At 28.7% G+C, this 10,956-nt stretch overlaps 1 protein-coding gene across 1 annotated transcript in view; it reads right to left on the bottom strand.

Moving 5' to 3' along the window:
• LOC101511611 (DEAD-box ATP-dependent RNA helicase 53, mitochondrial-like) overlaps positions 1-2,554 on the bottom strand; it is a 4,720-nt gene extending 2,166 nt beyond the window's left edge. Inside the window, exons 1-5 of the mRNA XM_004491207.4 lie at positions 2,139-2,554; positions 1,855-1,982; positions 1,287-1,698; positions 755-853; positions 340-564 (exon numbers count right to left, since the gene is read on the bottom strand). Coding sequence (XP_004491264.1) covers positions 340-564; positions 755-853; positions 1,287-1,698; positions 1,855-1,982; positions 2,139-2,468 — 1,194 coding nt within the window. The 5' untranslated portion in view covers positions 2,469-2,554. The remainder of the gene's footprint in view (positions 1-339; positions 565-754; positions 854-1,286; positions 1,699-1,854; positions 1,983-2,138) is intronic.
• Positions 2,555-10,956: the final 8,402 nt, after the last annotated feature.

Here is a 10,956-nt window from a genome sequence, read left to right as displayed (position 1 = left end):
TTTCCCACAAGATGAAACTAGCTAGATATATTAAATGGCCCCATAATATTCCATCATCAATCATGTTTAGTGATAGACCATTTAAATCCAAATATTTCCTTGGTCTCCCTTTACATATAACTATAAGACTATCCTCTATTCAGTCTACCCTCCATATCAATGCTTCTATAAAGTCAAACCCACACATGCACCAATCACTTAAGATAACTAAAAATCCTTGGACTACTTTTTTGTCTACAATACGGTTACAACAACTTACTCTGTATTAATAAATGGAATAACTATATAAGATAACTAAAAATAAAACCATAGTGAAACAAAAGGTAAAAAGGAACTCACAAGATCAACATTAGGTATATCGAGCCCACGTGAAGCAACATCGGTCGCCACTAAAACATTAAAATCGCCACTTCTGAAGCCAGCAAGAGTTCTTTCTCTCTGAGCTTGTGATATATCTCCATGCAAGGCCTCACATGGAATACTTTTAGACATACCATGTGATAATCGATCAGCGTCACGTTTTGTTTGAGTGAAAACAATACACTTTCCTCCTTTTGCATGCTCCTACAAGAGGATATATTTTTCAAGTTACTTACATTAACTAGTTACTTGGATTAAAAATATCTATATGTTGTAGCAAAATTTAGTCAAATAACACAATAAACTTCAAAATAGCTACATCTAATCTAACGAAAACAACAATCATTAATTAGAATTAGCACTAGTCAAGTTATGATAGTATCAGAACACATACTTTTATAAGAGGAACAAGAATTCCTGCTTTAACGTACGAATCTGACGCAACTGAGTACAGTGAAATTCCATCTGCCAGCTTCTGATCAGAATCTCCAACCTAGGTACCAGTAGTTCAGAATTAAATCATAACCAACAGACCAAAATGACCAACCGTGTGGATCTCAAACAGTATGACTTCCTATGCTTTTTAACGGCCATCGTCGTGTTTAATAGCTTCCTAAACATGTATAACAATGTGTACAATTTCTTACAAATGATGAAAACAACTTCAAGCAAACCCAATTTTTCGAGTATGATTGACACACAGACACACTCACTGCTCATAGTTTACGTATAATAAACTTAATGCTCAAAAGTTACAATATCCACTGTGATTCATGTACCTATTGACTACATTTAATAAGTTTACTTTCAATATTTTAATTAATACTTGTAGGCTATTTCAGTAAACCAGACAAAACTTCAACAATGCATATCCCCGATGCCTGAAGGCACTGTCCCAGTGACAAAAATAGAACCACAAAACTTACAAGATCAATGGTTAGAGGATCTTTTAGGTAATTGCGTGTTAACTGCTTTATCCAAGTTGGCATGGTGGCAGAGAACATAAGAGTCTGTCTCTTTGCAGGCAACCTTTCCAAGATCTTCTCCACGTCTTCCTGAAAGCCTACTTGAAGCATCTGATCGGCTTCATCAAGAATAACGAACTGAACTTCCTTCAAATTCAGAGCACCTCTATTAAGAAGATCAATAATACGTCCAGGTGTGCCAACCGCTATATCAACACCATAATCAAGCTGCCTCATCTGTTGAGAGATGGGCGTACCACCATAAACACAGATAGTATCCAAGTTAGGAGCCGCCTCATAGAATTCCTTTTCAACCTGCTTTGCAAGTTCTCTAGTCGGGGCCAAAACCAAAGCCAAAGGATCCCTTCCTCGCCTGCCATATCAACCACACATAAAAATAAACTTCTACAGTTAAACACAATAATTCCACTATCTACCAACCTTCAATTCAAACAGAAAAAGAAGTACAAAAAGATCAACTAAAAATAAAACATGTGCATCATCATAAATAAATAAATAAATAACAAACCCATGTTTAGCATTAAACTGAATGATCTTATCCATGATAGGTATCCCAAAAGCAAGAGTTTTTCCAGTTCCTGTTCTAGCTCGACCAATCATATCACGACCTTGCATAGCAGGTTCCAACACAGCCCTCTGTAAAATTCAACAAATTAATAATAAAATAAATAAAGTTTTTAAATTACCTAAACTTATTAACTACCAAAAATTCATTAGTAATACCAATTACTAATTATTAATCACAGAACATAATTTCATGAACGATTAATACCAAAACCCTAGTAACCAAACCTGAATGGGGAAAAGCTTAGTGATTCCTTTCTTAGCCAAAGCAGAAACAATATCCTGAGAAATCCCTAGCTTCGCGATCTCAAGGCCATCGTCGCTGTTCGCTTTCAACGGTTCTTCATATGGAAAAGCTTCGGCGGCGAACCCAGCGCGAGAAGACAAAGAAGCGCGGAATAGCAAGGGTTGTGATTTAGAGTGAAATGACCTTGCTGCGAGGACGGAGAGTTGTCGGAGCTCGCCAGAGGCGGTGGAGGCGAGGAGAGTATCGGCGGCGGCGGTGATTGAACGCCTTGAGAGAGATGAAGAAGCTCTTCTGAGGATTGTGGTAATCATGATGGCGGAAAATTGAAAGGGAAATGGAAAACCCTACACAATGTGTAATAAGATGTGTGGGTTTAGGGTTTTGTCAAGAAAATTGAAAATGGTTTAATTTAACTAAGAAGTTCTTAGATATTTTGGAGAGGGTAATCCTCTGTGTGTGAGTTTTATGTTGGACATCATGCGCCCTCAATGTAGTCTTGTCTTTGGCAGCAAGTAACGATTGGATTTTGTTTTTTAATATAAATAAATAAACCATACTAATTTTATAATTCGGGTTTTTTATCTCTTTTAGATAAAATCAATAATGATACTACATTTTGAAAATGAGTCTCACATATTGATCTACAATAGCTAGTGTCTCAATAACATAAACACATTTTTTATCAACAACCACACTTATACAACATTTGACACCATCATTTGAGAATGCAAGTGATATTGATCTTGATTATCAAGAGCTTTAACCTCCACATTATGAAGATAATTTTGAACAAATCCACCACCACATGCACCCGAACTTGATCAACAACAACTCGTGTCTCAATAACATTGCCACGTTATTGATCAGCCATCACCAACATTTGATCCTAATGAGCTTCCTATGCAAATCAATTAAGGTACATGGTTATTAGAAAAAGAGAGCTACACACATTCATTCTAATGTATTATTTCATATTAATTGTTAATTTATTTTTTTCATATAGATTGTTTAAGTAAGATTATAGAACCTATGGAAATAAGTGGACAAAAGTTGCAAGGAATGTTGTGAAGTCTAGAACACCTAGTCAAGTGAGATACACTTACAAGAATAGCTTAGTAACAAAGACTAAAAGTGTACTCTTATGTGTTATTCTAATGCACAATTGATAAAATGACCAATTATATTACACTCGAGTTTATATGTTCATTAATGGTTCGAAGCACATGCAATCACATATTCATAAATACTATAGTTCTACAAATATTGCTTCTTTGTAGTGCTCTCTGAAACAAAAAGATTGTTTGAAGGTGATAATGTGGTTCGTTAGGATTAGGAAGATGACATAACATTTCTTAATTTATGGCTTTTGTGTCACCTAAATAGGAAGATGTTGATATGTGGTATTCAAAATTGAAGACTTTGGAGTTCATCAAATGTTGGTTGCATGCGAAAGAAGCAAGTTGACTTCTAGTTGTTTTCGATTTGTTGTAAATGTATTTTTATTATTCTCTAATGTAACCGACGTGTGTATATAAGACCTAGTTAGTTCTAATGTAAAACAAAGTTGAAAAACAGAACAAGAGAAAGGCAAAAGAAAAAGAAAACTTGTAAATTTTTATTCCATATTAGTGATCTTTTCATGTCGCATTCAATCTCAGATGTAAGAGTTTAACTCTGAAATGGGTTAACAATTATGTGTGTGTTCATCTAGAATTTTATTGGTTTTTCATATAATTATGCAATTTTCATTCTTTTTTGTTTTACAGAAAACTTTATCAGCTTCAATTCATTTTTTGGGTGAGCAATTGATCAAGAGAAACAACAACAGAAGACAAATTTGAAATTATACATTAATTTTTTTCAACTCAAAAACATCATACACTAGCTCATAGCGGGTGTAATATTTAAGCACTTATCCCCGCCTGCACCCACTCATATATATAAAATTATAAATTTAAAAATCATATTTATTATAATAAATTAATTATTATTAAATAATAATAAAATAAAAAAATATTTTCTATAAAGATAAAATTATAATTTTTAATATTTAAAAAAAATATTAAATATATTCAATATATATATGTATATAAAATTTAAAAATTGCAATAATATTACTTATGGAGCGGGTTAAGGAGCGAGTTAAGGTGCGGGTGCGACGTGTATATCACCACCCTAAACTCGTCCCCGCCCCCAAAATTTAATGTCGGGAAAATCCACACTCGCACCCACACCAAATTAAAGTGGGTTTTCCCCGTCAAAATCAAGCGGTTCGGATGGGTATCCGTGGGTGCGGATTTTATTGTCATCCCTAGTCAAACATGGACGAGTATTGCAGTCACTAGTAAACGAAATCATAAGGATGTGTTTGGTTGGATGGGAAATGATATTTATAAAAAAAAAATAAAAAATTAAAAGACGTGTTTGATTCAATTTTTAAGAGGAAAGCAAAATCCCTCCTTAAATGATTTTTTGATGGGAAGGTAAGGGAAACTTTTGGAACATAAGTATGTTATAGTGTGAATTAAAAATGTGTTGAAGTACCATATTGGAAAAAAATATTTTTTATAAATTTAAGTGGAAAAAAACTTGTTTTTTAAAATTCAAGTCCCACATTGGAAAGAATATTTTTTGAAATCCCACTTTGAAAAACTATCATATTTTGTGTGTAGTTTCAATTCTATACATACTAAAGTCCCACATTGTTTAGAAAACATATGTGACTTTGCTTCCATCATTATATAATGAGTTTCAACCTATTGTCAAAAATACACCAAAGTTGGATGTTTTTCCCAACTTTCTATTTTCTCCCTCTTATATTCTGTTCGCCTAATTTTCGAGTCCCTTTTCCCTTTCTTTCTGTCCCTTCGGTTTTAGAGCGGTTATTATGTCGCAGTCCCTTCGATTTTTTTGTATGACGTAGTTACTTTGTTTTTAGAGCTGTTTTTAGAGCGGTTATTATACACAATTTTAGGCAGTGCCTCAAAACGTCTTAAAGAGAGCGTCACTCAAAATTCAACATAAACAACATAACTTATAACTTTAAAACTATTTAAAATTCACCTCTCCTTAAACCAAATACAAAACTATTAAAATTTTGTCCGTTCTTATCACCTCCCCTTTTAAAACCAAACATTTCCCCACTTTTTCTCATTCCACTCCCTTCCCCTTCATAAAAGTTTATTTCCTTCCTCGGTTGAACTAAACACTACACGAGCATTTGTACTCGGGAATTTGTTTGAGAAGTATGGATGATGTATTTCTAAAACCAAAGTTATGTTTTATCTTTTTGTTTATTATCTATAAAACTAAGGGCTTTTTATATAGTATTTTTTAAAATAATAATTTTATTTTTAAAATAATAACTTTTAGAAATTTTGATTTGTTTGTTATTTTTAAAAAAAAAATGAATATAAAAATTACTTAAAATCATAAGCTGTTTTGAGTAGCTTCTTAAAAAACTAATTCTGTATAACTGATTTTTTTGTAAATAATTACAGTAAATAAACACAAATACCATCTTATTCAATCTAATTTTATAACAAGTAAACTTATAAAATGTGCTACTAAATAACAGGGTTCTAATTGTGGTCATTTTAACACTGTGCTAAGTGTTTTCTAAGCAATCAAAACTAGTATAAGCTACCAAACGTGCCTTATGTGTATATCAATTGACCGTCGGCTTTAAATTTTATTTTGAAATTTATTTACAACCTATAGCTTTCTTATGAGAAAGAAAAGTATTTAGTGTCCAAAGTATTATTTTTAATTAGAGTATTTAACTAGAATAATATACTTAAATATCTTTAAAATAAAATATTATTATACTATTAAAAAAAACAAAGAATGAGATATTATTAAAATTATATAATTTATATTTTTATTTAAAACATGTTTAGATTTATTTCTTATTTTAGAAATATAATATATTTTTATATTATAATTTTTTTATATATATAAAGATTGTTTTTCCTCACATATAATATAAATATAATTTCGCTTACAAATACAACCGTAGAAAACTCCATCAATTGCTTACTTGTAAGAAGTTATTCATGATGGATGAAGTTAATTAAAGTAAAGATTTTATGAGAAACTGAAATATTACCATATAAAATAGAATTGGATATGGAACATGTGTTACATGAAACAACGATAATTGCTTCCTTTTTACCGGTAACATAATGCAATGGTAGTATTGTAAGTAGCAAAGAGGCTTGGAGTCTTTTTCATTTTCTTAGTAAGTTTGGATCATTTGAAGGTTCATTTGGGTTATATGTGGCAGAAGGAGGAACTGTGGTTTGTGAGGTAATCTTTTATGGAAGTTGTGATAGTAAATATAAAATTTTCCCTTGTAGCCACTCATTTATTCCTATACTCTCAAAAGTAAAGGAAAAATACTAAAACATCCTCATATATATAAATATATTTTTTTTAATTTCTTCATTTAATATTTCCGGAATAGAAATAACAAGCAAAAAAAAAAAAATTCCGGAAAACTTGAAAGAAGTTTTTCGGTACACAACTTTCACTTCAGAAAACTTGAAAGAAGTTTTCCAGTACAGAACATCATTTCCGAAAAACTTCAACGTAACATTTTCGGAAACCATTGTTTGATTTTTTTTATAAATATTTTTTAAATTAATTTTTTTGTTTTATTTTTTTATTATATTAGTATTTATTTGATTTTAACTAATTTATAAATCTTGTTATGGAAAGGATTATTAATCATTAATTATGGTGTATTAATTATGAATTATTATGGTGTATTAATAGTGTATTAATTATTAATTATTTATGGTATATTTATATGTGTTAATTAATATTTATGATGCGTTAATTATTGACTAATTTATTATTATTTATAAAAATAATAAAATTAAAAAAAAATAAAAATGGTGTGTATCAGAAATCTTTTTGAGAAAGTTTTCTGTAAACACTTCTTACCGGAAATCTTTGGAATGAATTTTGCCGGTACAATTTTTCACTTCTGTACCGGAAATCTTTTTTAAAGTTTTCCGGTAACAACTTTCTGTGCCGGAAAACTTGAAAAAAGTTTTCCGGAAATAAGGTGTGTATCGGAAAAGATGAAATTATAAATAAATAAATAAAAAAACTTTAAATTAATAAGGACATAATTGTCATTTTCAAAAAATTATGAGGGTATTAACTATGAAAAGACTACACCGAAAACTAATAATTAAGAAGAGCTTATACTATAATAACTTAGATTAATGACTAATCTATATTTGAGAAATTTGAATAACTATTTTTAGAGAATCTCCTGTGGACAATATGTTTTCGGTAAATTCTAGATCATTTTAAAAAATTATAGATAAATTACTCATAATAATTTAAAATCAATGTTTATTTCATAATTTTTTTTTAGAATTTTAAATTTGTTATAGTTAATAGTTAATAAATTACATATAACTTATTTTAATTAATTGTAAATAATTATATACATTTTTTTAAAACTAATTTAGACTATATTTTTTTGTATAGATAGAATAATATAATTACTACCGAAAATTTACAAACAACTACAATATTCTAAATTTAAACTTAAATATAATATTTAATTTAATTATATTAATAATTTATCAATTGAACTAAAATAAAATAATGAATCCATGTTGAAGTGTGATGACATTGCCATATATATTATATAGCTACAATGTAGTAATGATAAAATGGCATGAAGTCTATTTAAAGACAGGTCCACAAACGAGGAATCTTGAATAGGACATTCATGATGTATATTTATAAGTATCAACTTCAAACGTACCACTGCCACAACTTCTTGTTCAAAGTCAGTGGGATGCATCAGATAAACATGAGGTGTGTAAAGTGCATGTGCATCTCTCTCCACTACTATAATGTTTTTTGTATTTCTACATGCTATCACTAGTCTCTTTAATTAATATGGAAACTCTTTTCTTTCTTTTACAAAATTCACAGGGGTTATTTGTATTGTATCATATCTTTTTTATTTATAAATAAATTGAAACATATTTGGTGTTACTCTTGCATTGTACAAGTGATTTTAGAATTTATAGTGGCTTAATGTAATGCTAGAAATGGGTCCTCACAGCACCACTAAGAAACAAAACAAAGAATTCCCTTAATGGGACCAACATGTTTTCCAATTAGTACTCTTTGAAGACCCAATCATACCTTGAAATGAACCCAAAGACAACTGCCATTTGACCGGATTCAATTGCCTCATAAAATACCACAACTTGTTAGCATATATACCCATTCCTTCCAAGTTTAGTTTTTTTTAGGAAAAAAATTATTCATTTTCAGTTATTGTTTTCAAATTTCAAAGTAATATTTAGATTAGACTGTGTTCAAGTTTAGTTAATTTAGTTGTTGTTGCTTTTTAAAATTCTCAGTTTGCTCAGTGTGTTTTTTAAAGACTTTAAAATAGATAAAATAATTATATTTATCATACTTTTTAAATTAAATTTTATTATTTGCATACTTTTAAGGGAGATAAACTCTTGTATCAATTTATTGATCAATTTCGATAATTTTAACTATGTTTTGTTTAGTAGAATGATATCTCTCCTTTTGTCTTAAAATAGTTTTTTTAAAATATAATATATTTTTTTAGTTATAGATTTTTTTTGATATGTTTGAGTTTTGTTGTTATCCTCTTTGTCTCACTTTATTATATTTTATTTATTTATTAATTAATTAATATTTTTGAGTTGGTTTCTGCTAGTGATGCTCTCTGAACCGTTTCATTAAGAAAAAAAATAGTTATTGTTTCGTCAAAATTATCAGCAATTTGTTATTAAACATAAATTAATGAATTGATATATTATAGAAAATACAGATTTTATGAAAAAGTAGCAGAAACAAAAAACATTCAAACTGGTCCACATTTTGGAGAGAGATGAATATGATGGATCCCAACATGTTCTTAAAAGAAGAAAAATCAAATGGACTTTAATTTGCTTTTTCTTTTTCCACGTTAAACGGTGTAGTAAAGTGAGAGAGTTAAAACTTAAAAGATCTTGAACAACACTATAGGGTATCATATATAATATCAAAAGAGTATTGTACTTTATTGTGAAATGAATTTAAACTAATTACTCACTAACTATAAAAGAAAGGATAGGACATCAAGTATAAGTAAAATCTGATAAAATATTTATAAGTATAGATAATATTCATTATACATATAAATTTTATAGGAGTTGTGTGAAATTCAATTTAAATTTTATGTTCAATATTTATACGAGTGATTTAATAATTATGTTTTTATAATATAATATTTGTATATTATAATATATTTTCCATCATCTTGTGATTCACCAACTTGTAAGCAACTTTCTTTATTATGATTCATTAATTTCTCTTTAAATGAATGATGTGTTAAACTTTTGGACAAACTAAAGTGAAACACTTGCTTCCTTTAATGTGTTTTCATTACTAACATAAAATAATTGATACGATGATAATTTTCTCTTTTGAAACGGTTAGCAAAGGATCTAATTATTGGCCTAAAAGACAAGAATGAGGCATTCAAAAATACCTTTCATGTGTCATACAAAATTGACATAAAATTCTTTATCTGTTTATGCATAGAGTTTAATTATTAGTATTAGTTTAAGGACTATGAGATAGTCTAAAACTTTCTCACTCGGTTGTACAATTAAATAAATTTACCATAATAATACTTTATTATATATATTATTTTCTACAATATCTCAATAAATATCTACTTAATAAGATCTTATTGGATGACTTTGTAAAAAGTAATTTTATCTTTCATTGGATAAGTATAAGAAACTAGTAATACTCAATAATTTAAGCTTTCTAAAAAGATAATTAATGACATAGTGATAGTATTAAAAAATTTAAAATTAGACTAATAATAATGTAATATATAGAATCATATCCTTGCTATTTTCATACTCTTTTCATGAATAATAAGAAAGCAACACATGGGTAATGACACCTCCTCCTATTATTAAGAAGCAAAAAAATTAAAAATAAATAAATGTACACTCAGCATGCATATTGTATTCATGATTGGTATTTGTGATATGGTCTAAGATTATATGCTATATCTTCTGCTTCAAATGAAGATTCCAAAATCTGATTCAGCTTTCCTTGTAGACTATGTTTCTGAAATCAAATAAAGCTTAAGGGCTCAAAAACCAAAATAATATGAAAATTTAAAATAAATATTAAGTGGCCTATGAAACAGTCCTTGTTGTTTATGCATTTTTATCCAAACATTGCTTTTGCTTTTAAAAAGCTAAAGATGACATCAAAGTAATGTGTATGTGAATGTGAAAGAAAAATGTTAGAAAAGCAAAACACCTATGAAAAATACAAATAGAGAACACACGATAATTGATTATAAAGTTTGATTAATTGTGTTGTGTAATTGTAAAGCATATAAAGTATTTTTCTATTAATCAAACTTAAAGGTTTATAAGTACTACATTTGTTTAAATATTACAATACAATTTATAAGATTATTCCATAATTACAAGATTCCTCTACTCGAGCAAGATAAATCATATTTAAGGTTTACAAAGTACAATATGTATTTAAATGTTCCGGTTCAATTTATAAAATTATCCATAATTACAAGATTACCTCGCTCAAGTGATTGCAGTATTCTATTAATCGAACTCAAGGTTTCATGTTTACAAATGTACAATTGAGTTTAAATATTACAATCTATTTTACAAAATAACCTCACTCGAATGACTTAACCACTTATCACTAAACTACTCGCTAAAAAAAACAATAGAGGGAAGAAAGAAAAGGGAA

Source organism: Cicer arietinum, chromosome 2 (assembly GCF_000331145.2).
Source record: "Cicer arietinum cultivar CDC Frontier isolate Library 1 chromosome 2, Cicar.CDCFrontier_v2.0, whole genome shotgun sequence".
In the NCBI taxonomy this organism is placed as follows: domain Eukaryota; kingdom Viridiplantae; phylum Streptophyta; class Magnoliopsida; order Fabales; family Fabaceae; genus Cicer; species Cicer arietinum.
Note: the sequence above shows the minus strand (reverse complement) of the source record. Positions and strands in the feature narration are given on the sequence as shown.